This window comes from Trematomus bernacchii, unplaced genomic scaffold, assembly GCF_902827165.1.
Source record: "Trematomus bernacchii unplaced genomic scaffold, fTreBer1.1, whole genome shotgun sequence".
In the NCBI taxonomy this organism is placed as follows: Eukaryota; Metazoa; Chordata; class Actinopteri; order Perciformes; family Nototheniidae; genus Trematomus; species Trematomus bernacchii.
Genome location: NW_022987942.1, coordinates 2,698,416 through 2,719,509, shown reverse-complemented (window position 1 = coordinate 2,719,509; position 21,094 = coordinate 2,698,416). Strand labels below are relative to the sequence as shown.

Here is a 21,094-nt window from a genome sequence, read left to right as displayed (position 1 = left end):
CCATTGTCTCCGCACAGAAAACCAAGATCTCCACGTATGATAAGATGTGGGAGTTCATGAGCAGTCGGAGGCACTCGGTGATGGTGAAGGACATCGAGGAGGGCATCCACCGTGTGCTCACCTCGGACTACGCGTTCCTCATGGAGTCCACCACCATAGAGTTTGCTACCCAGCGCAACTGCAACCTCACGCAGATCGGAGGCCTCATTGACTCCAAAGCCTACGGGGTGGGCACCCCAATGGGTACGTATGCTGCAGTTATGACATGTTTTCCTGAAGCTAAAGCTAATGCCTGTAACAGACCCTACATATGCATTAACCTATCATCAGTTATGCGTTGTAATGAGATGTTGCAGGCAACAGCAGGATGTCCTTTTTGAATTATGATTCCTTTGGGTCCTTTATATATCCGTAGTAGCCAAGTTGACCCACTGGCTGCTATGTGAATGCATTATGTTGCTCTGAGTGTGTACAATCTCATGAGTTTGCATATGCCATATGTTTTCATGTGTTTTTGCATAATGATTCTCTTGTTTAAAAAAATGAAAGTGCATCAGTATCTCAGTCTTTAGGGACTTGGCTTGGAAACCGGAAAGTTCAAGTCCTGAATGGATGAATAACATAATACGAGTGTGGACTACCTGCACACGTGCTTGTTTAGCACTACCAAGGTGCCAGTACGCAAAAAACCTGATCCTCACACGGCTCCCAGGGCTATGCTGCTGTTACTATGAGGGTTACACATGTCTAAGTTTCAGTATATCAGTAAAAACAAAGGTTGATTAGATATAAATAACTATTTTCAAGCTTAAAAGCATTAATGCATTGCATGTAACATAACAGTCGACACATATCATCATGAACTGACTATACAGCAATTTATTTAATTTCAAGATTTGAAATGCAAGGATTTATGAAATGTGGTTCCGATCAAAGGGGATATACTGTAGATCTTTGTATGTATGGTTGGACGGACAGATGGATCTTATTAAATAGGGAAATAGATCTGATCTAATCTAAACCGAGAAAATGTATCAATTGGATGTGTGAACATTATTTTCCATTTCACATTTTTGACTTCATGTGGCCTGCTTGTCAGACTTAAAGACTGTCTAGCTAATGCTGATGCTGAAAATAGAGCTGTATTATCAAAGAGCCTGTTCTACCAAAAGATTCTCAAATGTAAAAAATTGTTTTCGATGAAGTCAAGGAAGCCTATATTACATGTGTGACATTGCAGTGAAAGTGGAGGCCACAGCCTGTCTGCAGTTGAATTGAGCTTCAAAAACCACGACTAAAGTTGATGGGTTATGGTTTCACTTGATGTGTTTCTTATTCAACCATAACCCTGGATACTATTATTTAATCAAGTAGTATCAATGTATAATGATGCAGTAATGTTGTAGTACCCGAGTTTGTCTATTAAGAAAAACGGTCATATTTATATAAAATGTTTAACATTTTCATGTTAACCAAAAGTTGTGAGAACTCTATTGTAGTATATTTTATGCTGCAAAACATCCCAGAGGGTAACCCGTGAGGAGGAGTATAAGCAGAGAAAATCTGGCTGACAGAACAGTGTTACATAAATACAGGCATGAATAGGAAGGTGGCACATTACACTGTGCGTGTTCAGAGGTGCAACATTTGATTGCGGGGCTTAGCAGTAAATTGTCATAATCCGGTAATAAATCCAGTGAAAAGAAAAACTATCATTAAGTACCTGCAGAATTATAACTGGCAGACAACTTCACATGATGACCTCACGCAAAAGGCCGCTCGTAATCACATTCATTCACAGAGAGGGGATTGTAAAATAGTTATTATGGTGTTTATGCCCCTGCAAACAGGGCTTTTGAGCAATATGCTGTCTCATTAAATGTCAGTCTAATAAACCATAAGCTTGAAAAGCTACTTGGAAAGACTATCATAAATGATGCTTCTAGTTTATTCAATACCTACTTCAAATACATTGGGAACATAGTACAGGAAATAAAGGATGAAGCCTCAGTTAAACTCGTGATCCTTATGCCAATACATAATATTGATGATTTATAGAATTGCTGATATATGCTGTAACACCTGCAGCAAAAACGTCTCAACACAGATGTTTGATTGTTGTGAAGACCAGACATTTTACATTGTGCTTTTATCTGGTTGGGTCCAGCAAAAGTTTCTGTAGTTGTTTTTTTATAATATGAGTCAGCACTATGTATCTCTTTCAATGTTTTCCAACTTTTTCAAAGGATAAGGCTTAAGTTACTTTTCATTATTCGTATTGTGAAGAAATCCCATGAAAGACCACAAACAACAACATTCAATACGTTTTTGAATCTCTCAATACCTCCTGACTTCTGTAACCTGTCTTTGGCTCTCAGCTCCAAGCCTTTGGTTCCTTCTGTTTACTTTTTTTATTTAATCGTTTATTTAGCAGGGACAATGCACAGTAATGAACACTTCAAACATTCAAATGTATCAAGCGTAACAGTGCCAGATTTAGCTTTGAGCTAATTTCCATCCGCAGTCCCTCACATAAAACATTTAAGAAGTTTACATTTTACAAACATAGGCAAAACAAAATACATGATATGCAAAAGGTGCAACAGAGCAAGAGCAGCATACACAAGTATTTATGACAATGTAATACAATCTAGCAGCAACGACATATAAAGTGCAAGAGAGGATACAAGAGATGCATAAAGTGCAAGAGGAGATACCCCTGTATTAAAGTGCATTTAGCGGTGATTACACGTCTGTTTGTTTCTCAACCATTCTTTGAGTTGACCTTTGAAGCCATTGAGAGTGGGACAATCCCGTATCTCAGTTGGGAGGCTATTCCACAAAGAGCTGCCTTTAATGGAGAGGACATTTTGTCCAAAAGTGGTCCGTCTGCGGTGGACTTCACAGTCTCCTCTGGTTTCTGACCTAGTGCAGCGTCCAGTGTGTTTTTTGTGGATGAATTCCCCTAAGGGAGGGGAGGGGGGGGGCAGTCCATGTAAACATTTATAAATAAAGCACATACTCTTAAAAGACTTAAAATAGTCAAAGCTCAAGAAAGGATGGTACAGTGGTGGTATGAATTTGGCTTTCTGTCAAAAACCTTGATAGCTCTCTTGTAGGGAGGCTGTGGCTCAGTGCGCTGATCTTCGAATCAGAGGAAAGCAAGTTCGAATCCCACTGCAGTCAGCATGTCGTTGTGTCCCTGGGCAAGACACTTCACCCCAAATTGCTCCTTTGGGGATTGCCCACAGTATTGAGTATGTAAGTCGCTTTGGATAAAAGCGACATGTAATGTAATGTAATGTAATGTTGTACAGCTTTCTATGGGTTTCAGGTTTGTGGCACAAGCAAACGACCAGTTTGTGAAACAGTATTCAATGTGGGATAGAATCATACAGTGGAGGTATGACTTTGCAGCATTGACAGTTAAGAAGGGTCTAATTTGTTTAAAATGTTGCAAGTTGAATTTAATAGTATTTGATACTTTCTTGATATGTTTTTTAAAAGTCAAGTTTCAGTCCAGTATGACTCCAAGATACTTGAAGTGGGAGACTAGTTATATTTTTGCTCCGTTTAAAAACACGTTGGATCCTTCGATTTTGACTGGTCGTTTACTGAACATCATGCATACTGTTTTTTTTACATTTAACTGTAAGATCATATTGTTCAGCCAGTGTTGAACCTTGTCCAAAGCATTAGAGAGACAAGATGCGATTATTTCAGTGTTTTTCCCGTGTACAAAGATGACCGCATCATCAGCATACATTTGCACATTCAACTCAGGACATACATTAGGCAAGTCATTAATGTACAGTGAAAAAAGTAATGCTCCAAGAATGGAACCTTGTGGAACCACAACAGGGTTCACAAGGTAGGGGGATTTGGCACCGTTGACCAAAACACACTGTTTTCTGTTCGATAAGTAAGACTTAAACCAATGTATCGAAACTGCCGAAAAATTGAAATGAGTCAGCTTTGTAAGGAGCACTTGGTGGTCAACAGTGTCAAAAGCCTTCCTGAGATAAAGGAAGACAGCACCTACATATGGGCTCGTGTCCAACATACATTTAACCTTTTCCACAAAGACACAGTTACCTGTCTCAGTGGAGTGGTGTGCACGAAAACCAAACTGCATTGGGTGGAGTGGAGCGAAACATTTGTCTAAATGTTTGGTGATTAGTTTTGACACCCATTTCTCAGCTATCTAAAGCCTCTTACACACCAAACTGACACCAAAGAACACGTCCCGACGGAACGTCGCCTCACGTCTCCTGCGTCCTGGCCATGTTTCGCACTGGAACACACCGCAAAGACTTCAGCCGACGGCCAAGAAGCACGTACGAACTGCGCATGCGTGAGTGGCAATAACTCTCCTTACCAGCAGGCAGCGGTAGTGTGTATTCGTCATTCAAAAGAGGCAACAACCGGAAGACAGACTGCGTAATACACCGAGAGAAGAACAACAGACTGCGTGATATAAACAAACAACAAATAGCGTGTGCGTTCCATTTTCACTCTACAGCGAGAAGCTCATGGGGCTTTCCCGAACTTGTGTCAAGAGCTGGAGTTAAATTAATTCTCAGATTTGCCTTCTTAATAGTTTGTTTGGGTCCCTCACTTCCATTTCGCTTCTCATGCACTGATTCGCTAGCTGAACAGCTTTGGCGGAAGGTGTCGGCACGGCCGAAAAGAAACAACGGTGCAGTACACACCAATCTGAGTAGGGCGACACAACGCTCATCGACGGCCCGACATCTATCGACATCTATCGACGCCGATAATCGGCTTGGTGTCGAACAGCTTTTAGAGACACAGGGGAGGATGCTGATAGGTCTATAATTGGACATCATTGCCTTATCCCCAGATTTAAAGATCGGTGTCACCATGGCCACCTTCCAGGATGATGGAACTTCCCTTGTGCTTATAGATTGATTTACTAGCATAGTAAGTGGTTTTATTAGACCGTCGATATTTGTCTTTATAAAGTTGGTGTCGAAATCATCTGCATCCCTAGCCTTAGAACCTCTTAACCCTTAGATTATATTTTTTACCTCAACCTCTGTGATTTCCTCCAGGTCAAAAATGGGGTGTGTATCCACAATCAGGCTAGGTGAGACCTCAGATGGCGGGAAGAGCTTTGTAATGTCCAATGCACTATTTATGAAATACTCATTGAGAGAGCTGGCCAACACTGCAGGGTCTTTTATCAGGGCATCATTGATTTTTTATTCTAGAACATTATTTTCCTGTTTGGTTTGTTTACCTAATAGTTTATTTAAGATTTGCCAAACGTTTTTTATCGTTACCTTTCGCACCTTCAATTATATTGATGAAAAAGTTAGCTTTGGCCTGTCTTATTGTTTGTGTTACCTTGTTACGAGCATGAGTGAATTTCTGTCTGTCAGTGGATAGTCCGGATTTCAAGCTCTGGTCTCTAGATTGCATTAGATTCCTGCATTGTTGATTCAGCCAGGGAAGATGATGTTCCTTCCTGTCCCTAAGGCACCCTCTCCTTGAGAAGGAAGACATTGTATCATTCATTTTAGATATAAACAGATGACTGTTTTCACCAATATCTTCAGAGGAGAGAGTGTCCCCCCAATCAATCATTTTCACTGCATCCATAAAACGTTATTGCAGATTTTTGGGGATGAAGCGAGAAACCAAGCCAGGGGTTTTATTTCCTGGTAAAAAGAACAAGATTATGGTCAGAAAGACAAGTCAAGAAGTTGTAGGTTTTAACTATTCTGTCAGCTTTGTTAGTAAATAATAAATCTATCATAGTCTTGGAGGTTTTGGTTATTCTAGTCGGTTGATCCATTAGTTGTATTAAGTTGTGTTTATCAGTCATCATATAATTTACCTTATCATAGAAATCCACCTTAGTGGTGAGTTGTCGATATAGGCAAATCATGGTGAGGGACATTTCCTCAGAAAGTGTGATTTCCACACCAACACAATCAAACTCAACATTAGCTGGGAGTGCAAAGGGTAATGGTATTTCTCACATAAAGCAACACACCCCCTCCTTTTCCCTTCAGTCTGTCCTTCCTAAACACATTATATCCTGACATAGATACAAGAGTGGATGGTGACGACTGTTTTAGCCAAGATTCCGATATTCACAAACAATCAATATTGAACTCAAGGAGGAGATGTTCTAGCTGTTCATGTTTATTACAGATGCTTCGTAAATGTAAATGTCCACTGAATAGTCCCTTCGGCTTCGGATCCCACACTATTTTTGCTTGATTCACTGTTTGAAATCTTTTTGTGTAACAGTGTTTTTTAAATACCGGATTTCTAGGCTTTACCTCGGTGTCGTTGTTGACAGTGGAGCAGTCAGAGCTAGCTGTTGGTTTGTACTTCTCTGTCGCGGTGTGTGGATCTCCGCTGCTCGGCCACCAGCCCTCGGCGCGGACCTGTAGTCCTCCGATGGTGTGGGTAGAGATCCTGCTGCTAGGTCGGCAGCTGTCAGCGCGAGACCGCAGAGACCCGCTGGTGGTGCTAGCTATTCAGCTAGCCAGCCTCTTCGGAATCCGACTGATGGCGTATGGAGCTCAGCGGCTGGGCCGCCAGCCGTCAGGTCGATGGAAACGACGCCGGGACCCGGACATGGGTGGATATCTCCCGAGAGCAAGAGACACAGCAGACCCAATAGCCCAATATTCTCCTCTTTTCGTTTTAGACCCTTTTATTTGTTTGAGAGAGTCTGCCAGGAGTGCCAAATGAATGAACTGCAGATAATATGCCGACCATGGCCGAAGTGCTTGATATTCAACGATGTTGCTGGTGCAGATAATGATGTATCCTCAACATGTTGTTTTACCATGGGGGCAAGATGAGTGGTGTAGCTACACAGAGGTTTGAGATTTAGAACAATCATGCAGAGATAGATTGCTGCCACTGCGCCAGAACTGCCTGCCGCCATCTTGGAAAAACGAGGTCTCACACTCGACACGCATGGAGTTATCCATATTTGGTATTTCCTAGAGTAGTGCAGTGACGAAGCATTTCTAAAGGCCAACCAAAGCATTGCAAGGTGTCCCTCGACAAAAAGCCGATGGGACTTTTCCATTGGATTTCGGATATTGTGGAAAATAAGCTCTGTGGCAAACACATGTTTACTATACTTACACGTTTTGTTCAGCAGGATAATCTCCACATATTGACACCACCTTTATAATAGTTCAAGCTTAAATGCAATCGATAGAAGTATAAAACTAACATTACTACAACACGTCGCATGACTTTACTTAACCACCGCTAAGCTAATGGGTGCTAATGTTTGGCGTGATGATGTTTTCGGCAGTATCATTTAGTCACTTGTTAGTAACCGCCAATTTTATGAGACGTACTGTAGAAACTTTGGACATTCACCAGTGGGGTATTAAGTGACATATTTTATGTTGTAGAACAAAACGTGAAAATCTCTTCAGCAAAAACACATTTTAAAAAACAATTACTTCCATGCGAGGGAACTGGAAGTGGTAAATTACTAACTAATTTCAGGGTTTTAGGACTTATTCCTGCACCGAACTGGTTTGAGTCAAAAGAAACCACGGTGTGTGATCACGGTAAGGAAGGAACATGTCACCCGGTGCTACTATGAGACTCATTGATGTGTTTTAAAAGCTTGTGGACTACAATTATATTAAACTAATATCCAGTCTATTTTGGCACCTTTCACTTTTGGGTTGCATTAAGGTGTCAAAATCATTTTATTGCACATTGCCTGACAGTATCACATATTGAGAATCAGGTCTTTGTTGAGTCTACATTTTGTTTACAGTCCGAGAAATAACCAAACTACACTGTCCATGTTTTTATGGCTGCAACATTCCATGAATTGGAAATACTCCCCATTCCTCCAAAACACAGCCTGGCATATTTGGCACTGTTGTGATCACTTCTGGAATAAAACAAAGTAAATAATGAAATACCCAGACATTTTGATATGAAAATGGCCACATTTACACAGTAGAAACAATTTATAATCGGCAACAACCAAATATCATCACCATCATCTGCCTTCGGAAATGTCTACACGGAGGATAGATGATATCTGGTGGCTGTTTCCTCGTGACGAATCAGGGAGACGTCCTCTGGGACTGTGAGTGTTGGCAAGGTCGCGCTGCTGTTTGTGTATGCTCCGCTGGTCAGCCACACAAGGTAATTTGAGTGACTGTTTTGCTGTGTGTGAAAACAGTGGCGGTAGGCTATATTTGCTTTGGGTGATTGCATTTCTTGACTGATGTGCTCCGTTTGAAGGTTTGCTGCCGTGTGTGTGCAATTTCCTGGATGCATTTGCGTGTGTGCCTATATACTATATCTATCCATATGTGATGTGTGCATGTCACTGAAAGACAGAAAGGTAGCTTTAAAGGGTGAGTGTAATAAAGTGAAAGTGGGGGCTGGCCTGTGGCATACTGAAGAAAGGAGCGGTGTTAGCATCATTACTCCCTGGTGGCCCGTTTACAGGCAGTCAGAACAAGGTATTTAAATTGCTAATCCTACCCTTTTAGTACCCTTTACCATATGCAGCCTGTATTCCCATGTAGCCGGGCCATTTAGCATATATCTCATTGACTTGAACAGAGAGTAGGTGTCGGCCTACATTAGCACTCGGGCGCTGATAGAGCCGCAGCACTCAGCGAACGCCTCATGGCAGCTCCCTCTGCTCTGTAATGGACAGACTGAGATCACCTCCCAGCTGTTAGTCATAGCTCATTCTAATGGTGTGTTTTCTACATGAAACCTCTGCTGGCAGCTTATGGTGACTCTCAGGACAGCGTTTAAACATGAAGGGGCGTTGTTAAATAAAAAGACGATCCCGAGTGAGACAAGAGAAGTCACTCGTTTATGAAGTACCTCTTTTGAATCCACAAAACAAATGCCACAGGTAGTGAATCAGGGTAGACACAAATGAACGACAGAAAGCACACTACAGACAATATATTTCTTCCAGGCTTGATCCGGACGAGGCAAGGCGAAACAGAACTTACTGTTCATGACAAATAACGACATACAATGATCCACCCAAGACTAACAGAAATGTAAATATATAATTGAATACAAGCTTAAAATAAAAGGGGATAATGTGCAGTAGGGGTGGGAGATACCACAAAATCTGGATTCGATCCGATACCAAGTATTTCAGGGCCAGTATCAGGTGTGTTTGCCGCCACATCAAGTGCCGTTCCAAACCAACTATTGGGGAGTGGGAGTGGTAAAACCCTCTATCGGCCCTGACTTAACCACCTACACTACCTGACCATGTGCAACGCTGCTTGTGTATGTTATTATGGAAATAACCAGATTAGATAACAATATATTCCCTTGTCATCACGGCAAATTCAATATCTCGCATCAGCCCCAGTGACAGTAGCGTGGCTGTCTGCTGGGATCCAGGTCGGGGAATGTCTGCCGTGCACAGTCTGGAGTGTGAAGCTTGGATTAGTTCTCCTCTTTTCTCTCTTCAGGCTTTTGTTTTTGGCCGTGTTTACTGTTCTGGATGTCGTGTAGAGGAGAGAGGCCCCTAAACTGGGTGTTAAAACGTGTTCTTACCAACTTTCCTAGTGACACCATGTCTATGCGCTGTTTCACACATAAATGCAGCCACTGCCTGTACATAAATCTTTAATCTTCCCATTGTGAACAGGGTGGGCAGCCACAGTCTGCTCCTCTGCCCTGCTGCTGTCTCAGGAGGCGGTTCTCCAACCTTTTAAAGGATAAGGCTTAAATTATTCTCCATTCTTCTTATTTTGAAGAAATCCTTTGAAAGGACCAAAACTAACAACATGCAATATGTTAGTGAATGATTCCATACCTACTGGGGACTATTTTCAGGAGCGGAGTAACCAACATCTGGTGCTGAAGTGAGTATTTCCTAAAGATTGGTGCAGTAATGAAGTATCTTTGAAGGCCGACATGATAGATGGTTAGCATCGCAAGGGATATTGGATTGTGGAATATCGACGAAAATAATCTCTGTGGCAAGCACGCGTTTAGAATAATTACACTTTTTGTAGTTATTGCTACATCGTGGTCGCATCTTTTCACCTAAAAGATGCGACCGCTAAGCTAAAGGTGGCTATTTTTGCCGTGATGACATTTAGTAGAAACCGAGAAACTTGAAGCAAACACTGTTATTACAGTATGAGACGTAGAAGCTTTGGACATTCATCAGTAGTGTATGTACTGACGTATTTTGTGCTGTGGAACAAAAAATGAATATCTCGCTCAGCTTTCGTTAACCACAGTTTTCCACAGTAGCAAAATCTGTAACTTCAAGGCGAGGGAACTGCAAGTGGTAAATTGCTAACTAATTTCAGGGTTTAAGGACTCATTCCTACACCACTCTATCGAAGGACATGGTCTGAGTCAAAATAAACTACAGTGTGTTCATGGTAACGAATTGTCCCACAATCTGTAATCTGCCCAGTGTGCAGGGTGTGCAGCCACAGTGCTCCTCTGCCCTGCTGCAGTCTCAGGACAACACAGTCTCACGGCATTTTGTGTTATAGTCACAAAATTAATCTATTGATTCGTGTTCACCAACATGATTTAAAAGCAATGTAAATAATAACAAATTAGAAGGAAAAACAGATAAAAAAAAATACAGATTTCAGTATTCTGACACAGAACGATTTTAGAAGCAATGTATTTCTATTGGTAGTATGTTTCGTGCCTGCACCAAATAATAACAAATTAGAAGGAAAAAAAGATCACAAAAAATACAGATTTCAGTATTCTGAGGCTCTGAGCCATTTCTTTTCCTCACTGACGGCAAAAAAACTCCGACATTATACAATTTAAAATAAAAGGGATAGGGTTAGGCTTAGGGTAAGATATTGAGTAAGAAAATGTTTTTATGAACCACACAGCTTCTGGTATTCCAAGACCCGACCGGACAAAAAGACGTGGTGCAGGCACGAAACATACTACCAATAGAAATACATTGCTTTTATTTAATCGTTCTGTGTGACACGAAAAAAATGCGAAAATCGTGTTGGTGAACACGAATCCATAGATTAAATACATTTCGTGACTATAACACGAAATGCCGTGAGACTGGGTTGCTCAGGAGGCCATGCATTATGCAGCATCCTCCTCTCTCTTTGTCTCTCTCCCTGATGAGTATCAATCTTCATTTAGCTTCATTAGGCTGCATTAATCAAACAGTGTTAGGGGGAAGTGTGTGTGCTGCGTGTCAGCAGGCTGCGGTCCCTCCAGCCACTCTGCTGCTGCCCGCCTCCGCCTCGCCTCATAAACAGGAAGCCGGGAGAACATTTCGGGGAAATAGGAGATCTCCAACGCTGTGACCTGCGGCGACTTCCCCCATGTCAAACCTTAACCCACAGCCCCCCATCACTTTACCACCTCCCAGGCACACTCTGGGGTGTGTGTGAGAGAGAATGAAAGGATATTAGACAGAGAGCTCACACTTAATGAAGACGCATATCAATTTTTAAAAACACGAGTGCAGTACCTGTTTGGGATGTGCTGCTGACACTACACATCATGAGTGATAAAGCTCCATTAAGTGTGTATGACCCAGGTTTGATGGACACCACATCAATCAGAGTCTGAAATCACATGTGACAGCAGACCAGTGAGGAGAATTCACAATTATGACCGAAAAAAGGAGGCATAAGAAAAGTGATATTACTGATGCATGTGAAATAATCATTTCTTTTGAATGCAAACTGCTGATTTGTAGCACAAAACAAGTATTACATATCTGAAAATTATAAAACACAGTCTTAACGAAAAATGCAGATATTATTTTATTTATATAAATATTCTTAATGTCACCTGCAATAATCTATTATGATTTAAGCCATAATTACTGTTCATTTAAAGTTATTACTATTTTCCAATATACAATCCAATAGATTCATATTTATAATATTTGATAACCCTTATTAAAGGTAATTTAAAAATTGCAAACTCAGGATTCAGGGTGTGTTCTCTTTTTAAAATGTTTTAAATAAAGCTTCTGCAGTACCTGCAGGGCTCGGTTCAGAGCTTTTTATGGGCTGAAGCTCTTATTCAGCATATTTTTATTCCACCTACACCACACTACACACAGCAGCTGCACACTTTGCCCTTTTCTCAATTGAGCAGGAAACTAGCCCATTCTGCCTGACACTACATAATATACCTACATTTATTACAAGAGCATTAACGTAATAGTACTAAGTTGGACAGAAATCAAACGTGTGATATGTACCGCCCCAATTCCAAAACTCCTTATTCAGATTGCATCGGTAAGACTTATCCAGGCTTGGGAGAGTGACTTTAAAAAAGTAATCCAATCTAAGTTTCACGCTATAAAAGTAATGTTACCTGATTACTTTATGTTACTTTTGGATTACCTCAATATCAAATGCAATGCCAAAAAACACAAGAGAAAATAAATATTGATAAGATGTTTTTTACATAAGAGTATTATGTAAGACAACTGAACAATGTGACTGTGTAGAAAAAATATTTAGTATAAAAAAGGTTTTTATAGGAAAACCTGCCTTTCATTAAAGGACACCTATCATGCTATATTTAAATGATATATTGTAGGGCCATACCTATATAAGGTATATTTATACATTTCTGTTTTCAAAATACCAAACAGATCATGCATTTTAGCCATGCCTCATTTCGCTCTATTTGCTGTTCTCCAGCACTGTTTTTGCACAGGGCTGATTATGTGAGCTGCAGCTGACCACGCCCCCCTGCAGGAGAGGGGAGCCATGCTCTGATCAAGTCAAGAGGGGGAGAAAAATAGATCTCCGTCCTCCGTGTGTTATTATATTATTATAGGCCTATAGAGTCGTTATTCATTTGTTTTAAAGCTCAATAAATAACAAAGAAGACCTTTGACCGGCACTTTTCTAATTTTGTCCGGAAGATTTAAACTTTAACGGACATCTTGACCGGCGAAAGAAAACCTAACTGAAACTCTGCCGCACGGTCCCCTCGTTCCTTGGAAGAGGCGGAGAGGTGGGTGTTTGTCATCTGCTGGTGGACTAACCGGAGAGAATTACAGTGCTTGCCTCGACGGGGGGGGGGGGGGGGGGGGGGGGGGGATTGCATTGAATTAAAGCAGCGGGAGCAAACGCTTGCCTCGGGGAGGGAGAAAAAAAGCCACAAAGTCTTCTTCGCTGCTTTTGTGGCAGACTACAGCGCCACTTACAGGCCTGGCATATGTACTACAGCGTCTCCAGCGCTTTCGAGCGGCAATGGCCGGCTGTGGCCCAACCCCACATTCCCCTGATAGGTGGAGAGTTGGCCCAATAGCCGTAGCGCCACTTTCCTGACGTCAGTAAAGTGTTCAAATCTGGATCAGTTTTTATCAGATCCGTTGCAGCCCCTTTTTTAGAGATTTGGGTATGGAGGAAAATAGAGAGGGTTGTGTTTTCTGACACTTGGTGAGTTCCCTGGAACACCGGGGACACATATTCATGTATAAAAGACGTACAAAAGTGCATTTTGCATGATAGGTCCCCTTTAAGTATATTAACACCATTTAAAAAAGCAGAAATCTGAGCTGACAGAAAATGCTCCATTTTAGTTTAATACACACAGTTAATCTCACACACACTATTGTACAGTATGAACATAATTATAGGTTCACCTACTGAATTAAATGAAAACCATAAAGCAGATTCGGGTAGAATCTGATTACATATTTTTCATGTCACTGTAAGGGACTACAGTTACCTTTTTTTGTATCCTGATTACGTAATGGCAATACATGTATTCAGTTACTCCCCAAGCCTGGACTTATAGCACTATGAAGTTTAAAATGATTGAGACTGGTTGCCAAATATATTTATCAGACAGAATATAAAACACTACCAAAATCCTCAGGATATATGCGTTTGAAATATTTATTTGCTTTTCTTTGTGATTGTTCCCGGTGTTAGCATGCAAAACAAATCTTTGGATGTTTTACAAAGAGCAGCACTAGGTGGGCTAAAAATACACATGTTCAGAGTGTAAGACATCGCAGCACATTTGAATTTCTAAAATGTTTCCTTCATTGAGAGACAATGCATCAGGGATCTGTGTGCTATTACTCCGCTTTGATCTGGCAGATAACATCTATGTGTCTTATTCTGGATTCAGAGCGGCCTGTCACTTCGCTCCACTCTTCCTCCACTGGAGGATTAAGTGGCTGCTTTATAAGCACACGCAGCTCACAAATGAACATATTCTGTTTAGCACTGACGAGGAGAACAGTACATTTCTCCATCCATCAGCCAGGAGAAAATCAGGAGGAAATACCACTAGATGTTCATGCATAGTGTCTTTGATGACACTTTAAGTCCACCTTGTTTATTACCAAGCAATGGGTGCAGTATCATATTTATATAAAACATATCTTGCACGTTTATACAATCGATTTTAATTTATTTTATCTTTATTGGAGATAATACTTTAATTCTTTATGTTTATATAATATATTTTATTTTATTAATTTCTTCGATTTTATATATTCTAAAATGGAACATGGAAAACCAATTTCCCCCTGGGATTAGTCAATTATTTCTGATTCACACATAAGCTAAGTGTCCTTATTTCACATGTATTTGTCCTTATGTGAGCACATATGATGATAACTACATAAATTCCCATCACAACTACGAGGATAAAATAAGTGAAATTGGATTCTGAGCAATAACGACTTTCCTTCATGTAACATTTAAACAACTACATTTGTGTTTGAGTATGAAAACTGTGTGTTTTATCTTCATATAATGCCTTACAAAATACATTCCAAGCCAAATTCTCTCTTGCTCTGTCGGAGAGGAATCCATCAATAAGTCAGCATCAGGATGAAGTGGTCACATGAGCTGCAGTTAACACCTCTGCCAACTTAGCAAAAGATGATAACATTCCAAAGCTATTTCAATGTTTTGCTCACTTAGGGTCACTGGTTTGCATGTATTGTGAATCATAATTACAGTTGTAACAAATACATCCAATTTTCTTAAACATACAGTATGTCAAATAACTTTTTCAAAAACAAATCAATTATGATATAAAAATGATTTAAATGTAAATCTCAGACGACATAGAATATCTGATTTGAAAACTGTGCCTATTTAAACTTGCTCGATAAAAAGGGTCTGATTAAGTATTGTGCCATATTTCAAAGTTGGATGCTGATTGTAAAAATACGTCCTCTACAGCAGTGGTTCCCAACCTGGGGGGCGAACATCGCAGGGGGTGCGCCAGGCCTCAGATGATTTAAGACTTCTTTTTTTTTTTTTTTTTTTTTAACATATAATTGTTACACAATACATGATTGTATACATTATAGGGCTGTCAGTCGATTAAAATATTTAATCGCGATTAATCGCATGATTGTCCATAGTTAATCGCGATTAATCGCAAATTAATCGCACATTTTTTATCTGTTCTAAATGTACCTTAGAGGGATATTTTTCAAGTTTTTAATACTCTTATCAACATATGAGTGGACAAATATGCTTTATATGTTTGTTTATTATCATTTGAACAATGACAAATATCCTCATGAATATTAAACACAACAACCTCTGAACATTACAATACAGTGTGTGTGTGTGTGTGTGTGTGTGTGTGTGTGTGTGTGTGTGTGTGTGTGTGTGTGTGTGTGTGTTGTGTGTGTGTGTGTGTGTGTGTGTGTGTGTTGTGTGTGTGTGTGTGTGTGTGTGTGTGTGTGTGTGTGTGTGAATGTGGAGACACTGTGATGGATCGTTGGAGCTATGTGCAGCTCAAGGCATATATGCTCGAACGGGAGCTGCCTGGACGCTGCAATCATGTTGCGCGTACTATCCGTGCTGAGTGTACTGACTTTTCGTACAATGTCCCACTGTCTGGCTACCTGCATAAAGTCAAGTGCTCTGCGCAGTTGTCGGCGAAATGTCGCTCCTCTGTTTTCATTGAAACAGCTCCTTATATCCGTTAGCGCAGCTAGCTAGCACCAGATGCTAACAACAACAACACGTAAGGTGTGCCTCGCTCACGCCACACATACACACACCCTCCCGATCCTCCCGATGGGCCAGTCCGGGCCTGCCGGTGAGCGTGGAAGTGTGGTCTGCCACAAGCGGGCGGCAGGAGCGGGGCTGTCAGCATCAGCTTGTAGATGGTATTTTAAACTCGATGCGCTCTGAAACTACGGGGCGGCCGAGGACAAAAAATACACATGCGCTAATCGCGTTAAAATAATTAGTGGCGTTAATTTTTTTTTCGTTAACGCGTTATTAACGCGTTAACGTTAAAGTATAACAAATAATTGATCAATTAATTTTAATAAAAATTCAAGTTAATAGCTAATAAAGGCATAAAAAGACATAAATGTATAATTTTTGCTATAATAAATAATAATAATATAATATAATAGAAATGTTTTTTCTGCGCGTAAGGTGTCCAAACCGGGCTTGTCTGGATAAGCGCATTTTTAAAACATAGTCATTGTCCATGCCGGTTTCAGTTGGATTATTTGTCACAGTTGCTCGGATCAGATCGGTCTCCTCCATTTTGTAGATTATTTATGACTTTTGAATCCACATAAACACATCGGCAAAATCCGGCTTACTTTGAGCATGTGTTGTGTCCAATAACCATCAAAGTCACTCCAATAGTGCTCCTTAATTAAGCTTTCACCCTCCTTTAGCAAAATACTTCACATTCATCCAGTTTGTGACAGTAGTTGTAGCATTTTGAGACTTTTAAACTGTAATTACCGCTGTTGCCTTGTCTGTTTCCCCCCCACCCCCTTGTGTGTGTGTGGGGGGGGGGGCGCAACTTCCAACAGGAGTCATTTGGGGGGGCTCTCAGGGAAAAAGGTTGGGAACCCCTGTTCTACAGTATATTCTGGACTCTAATTTGGAATGACATTATACTGGTACTGTTGTTTTGGGAAAAACAAGTTATCCTCAAAAGTTTATAAGATATATGCTCCTCTCATGGCCGAATGGCAGATATGGAGTTACTGCCAGCAGATAGATACCATAGCTCCATTTTAACAATAGAAACAGGAGCGACCAGCTAAACTGCATTCACATGAAACACCATTTGCTCTTTGCTGGCGCAGACCCTTGCGTTCAAAACGCAAGGGTTTCTATTGTTTCGTCCGCTGCTTGCATTTGCCGATTCATACAGCTGTCATCCGATTAGTAATGTCAGTGGAAATCGAGGCAATCAAAGCAAATCGAGGTCAAAGTTGAAATGATTTGAACTTGTCGCACCCCAAACAGCTCCTGGTTTCTCAGAAGAAGTCCTTAAGAATCCAACTTGGTTCCTTTGCTGGATCAGACTTCACTCTGTTCTCTGTTGCGGTTGAATCAAACGCTCCCTTCCCTCCAACTGCACACAGGTGTCACTTATTGTGTTGATTGCCTTCCTCCAGCTCCTCTCAGGTTGCTTGGTTAGCCACTACTTTTGAATCAGGGAAGGGATATTTTCTATAGGTTTGTTTTTATTTTCCCTTTTGCTGCTACACTCTTCCACCCTTGACAAGGCCACGCTCAGTGGTCGCAGAGAGATTCAGATCTTCCCACTGACATTTAATCTAGGAAGCCTAAGAAGTCCTCCTCTTTAGAGCTTTCCTGTAGAATATCCAGTACTCTTTTCCTGTCTATGAGGTCCAAGTCCTCAGCACTAGGGTAGAAGAGTTTATGGTTGCAGACATGCATTGTTCTCACATCTTGGCCTGTATCCTCCAAAACGACCTGGTAATTTAGGGGTCCAAGTTGTTTAACTACCCAGTAGGGACCTTTCCACATTTGGCGAGCTTTGCTGTGAATTTGTCCTTCACACTTGACTGAGGAAAATTCCTCATCCAGACCCTTGGTTTGGGTTTGAATCCCACAGTACTCAACCCACCGGGTAAAGTAGTCCACCACAACCAACAGGTATTCGTGTCTCTCAGGACTTCTTGGTAGGGTGCCCATAATGTCAATACTTAGCATCTCATTAGTTGATTAGTTGGTGCAGGATAGGATCTTATTGCTTCAACTTTGTCAGGATCCACGCTGATTCCTTTTCCAGAGACAATACGACCAAGATATCTTATTTCTTTCGGAGGGACGGAGGGACTGGGTTTGGGAGACTTGGTCATCGAACGTCTGGCTAAAACTCTGCATCCTGGTACAAAAGTATACTGTGATCGGTTCTTCATAACCATAAAAGCTGTGGATCAAATGCTGGAGAAGCAGGTATACCTGACTGGTACAGTAATGAAGAACCAAATCACTGAAGCACTGTCAAAGCTACCAGATGACAAAACCATGAAACAGCAAGGAAGAGGTGCCTCAGCATCAGTTACCAGGGGAGATGGTGTGGTGAAGTGGTATGACAATTAACCAATTTGGATTATTTCCTCTGTTCAAGATGAACAGCCAGAAGATACCTGCCAGCGATTGTCCAAGAGTGACAAACAATATGTGACTGTCACACGACCAAGTATTGTGCACGAGTACAATTCCAAGATGGGTGGGGTTGACTTGGTAGACAGGATGATTAGTTACTACCGAATGAGCGTTCAAACCAAAAACTGGACAATTCGGATGCTGATGCAGTTCACTGACCTCACTTTAGCCAACAGCTGGCTACTGTATCATCAAGACAACACTGAACGTGGTACACCAAGAAAGGACGTAATGCAGTTCCTCGAGTTTTGCCTGACAGTGTCTCAGACATACTTGGCCAAGCGTGACACTGAACATGTACAGGAAGAGAATGCACACCTTTCGCTAAAAGGCAAAAAACATCAGGTCACTCCAGTACCCGTGTCTCAGTCCGAAAAACCTTAAAAACCCAATGCATTGCAGAAAAAAGGCTGCTCTGGACAATCCTGCATGGTGTGTGACATGTAATGTGTTCTTACGCTTGCACAGTGAACGCAACTGCAATAAAAGTAAAAGTTATTCAAATGTGTAAATATATGTTATATAGCAATGGAAACATGACACAAGACTCACATTCACATCAACCTACTACTCTGGTTATGATGCTACTGGCAGTGATATCAAAGTGAGGCTGCAACACTCTCTTTACCTTGTTGACTTGAATTTTGGAGGTTAACAGTTTTGGTGTGCAGCATTTCTCACAGGCCAATAGGTTTGACTTTTCAGGCATTGAAATAAGTGTTGTACTTTGTGATACACTGGTGACTTTATTGTGTTACAGTTACAGTAAATGAAACCCATTGTCCAGATATGAGGACATTATTTTTTCAAAAACGACTTCCTGTTCAAAGTCGATGCTTAGGTTTTATACTTATTAGGTCCTACTAATCCCAAATAGTCATGAAACGTTAAAATTGCATACCAAACAAAAGCTCCAGTCTCAGGAGAATATCCCTCACTCGCTAATAACAAAAAAGGGAACAACTGCAATGCAATAGTGTTCAAGTTTTGTGTTGAGTTCAGATGTAAATGTATTGTGGTAAACAAACATCGGTAAACACTTTGAGTTAGTTACCTTCAGTCGGGTTTGTATAGTATGTGTGTAGGAAAGTAGAAACACATATGAAGACGACGGCAGAAACCGACAGTACACGATTAAAAAGTTGGAAAGAGTGTGTAAAGACGTTTTGAGATTTGTAACGTTTGTTAGAAACGAGAAAAAAATTGAAGTACTGTTAAAAAAAATACAAAGGAGAAAAAGTCCATACTCAAAGCACAGCTCTCAAGTTTAAAAACCTAGGATTAAAGAATGTATCATATTAAAGATGAATGTGTTTTATCTTTGGCTTAATTGTTCTAGTTTAGCTGAACATTGTTGATCTTGTTGACACATGTTCTAGCCATTGACAACATCCTGTCATCCCAGGTTTGCTTTTTGGCCCTGGGGGTGGGGACAGGACAGGATGTTGGAGAAAGTTAGCTGTAGCAATGGAACAGTGAGGTGGGAGCTGTTCTGATGATGGAGGCTTTATTTGTAGAGAAGCACTTTGAACTGAACCCATTGGGAGACAAGGAAGCAGGACGGATGCACTTGAGTTTATTAAGGACCTCGGAGGATGGAGCGTCAAGAATGCCGCTTCAGTAGTTGAGTCCGGATGTGATGATGCATTCATCAGAGAAGAAAAAAGGGTTGGAATTGATTTATTCAAGAAGCATGTTGAGGTTTTTATTGAAATGAAACCAGAGGATTGGAATGATCATGTGACACTGCCGCTCTGACTTAGTGACTAGACTAACAGATCAGTTATTTGAACAGAGCACAGAGGCTGTATTTATAGGGCCCTGAAGTATCACAGCCGAGGGCCAGCCGTGTAATGCCATCTGCTTCTCTGTATGAAAATACAGCAGGATCTGACGGTGTGCCCGTGTGTTTTACAACTCTAATATAAAAGCAATTTGCAAAGGAACAGCATTGCTCCATTTTCAACTCAGTGGGTCAGGAGGTACTAGACCCATTTCATGATGGTGTCAGTGCGTGTTATGACACTTTCCCAAAGCGTTTACGGCACAGTCCTGCCTGTACGACACCACGCTCCTGTTTTTCTTCTAGCCAGTCGTATCTCAGTGGAGGTCTTTCAATCTGTTCTGATCGGGCAGAGCCAGCGCGGTCTCAAGGCCTCCCGCGTCTTTGTCGTAGCGAGTGATTCATGTGACACACAGTGGCTTGTTGTTCCACTCCGGAGTTAAAGGAAAGGTATCTACTGATGGCAATGAATAACTTTAAACCAGAGTGCAATTCTCATTCAACATCACCATGGTGATAGATGCTTTTGAAGCATGCTGGGCGCTCGCTCTGAAATACATCGTCAGATAGCAGAAAACCCTCGGGCAGAGATGAAGGACAGGAGATGTTAAAGAGTGTGAACACGGCCTTGTGACTGCAGCCACACACAGCCACAGTCCAGGGCTGCGGCTCAAAGCTTTGTGGGGGGGCTGATCATTGTCACCGCTCAGGGTCTTTTGGGTCATCCACTACATAACACTGTGGAAAACCAGCTCTGCATACTAACTACCAATCACTGAGACAGTGGAGCTAGCAGAGATGGCAAAAGTACACACATCATTCACTCCAGTAGAAGTACAGATACTCGTGTTTAGAAATAAAGTAGAAGTACTGACTAGACTTCTTT

General features: G+C 41.2%; 1 protein-coding gene across 2 annotated transcripts in view; it reads left to right on the top strand.

The window, feature by feature from the left end:
* Positions 1-21,094, top strand: part of grik2 (glutamate receptor, ionotropic, kainate 2) — a 274,277-nt gene that overhangs the window by 233,101 nt on the left and 20,082 nt on the right. For both annotated transcript variants that reach the window (XM_034115672.1, XM_034115673.1), the window contains exon 14: positions 18-243. In XM_034115672.1, the coding sequence (XP_033971563.1) occupies positions 18-243 (226 nt within the window). The remainder of the gene's footprint in view (positions 1-17; positions 244-21,094) is intronic.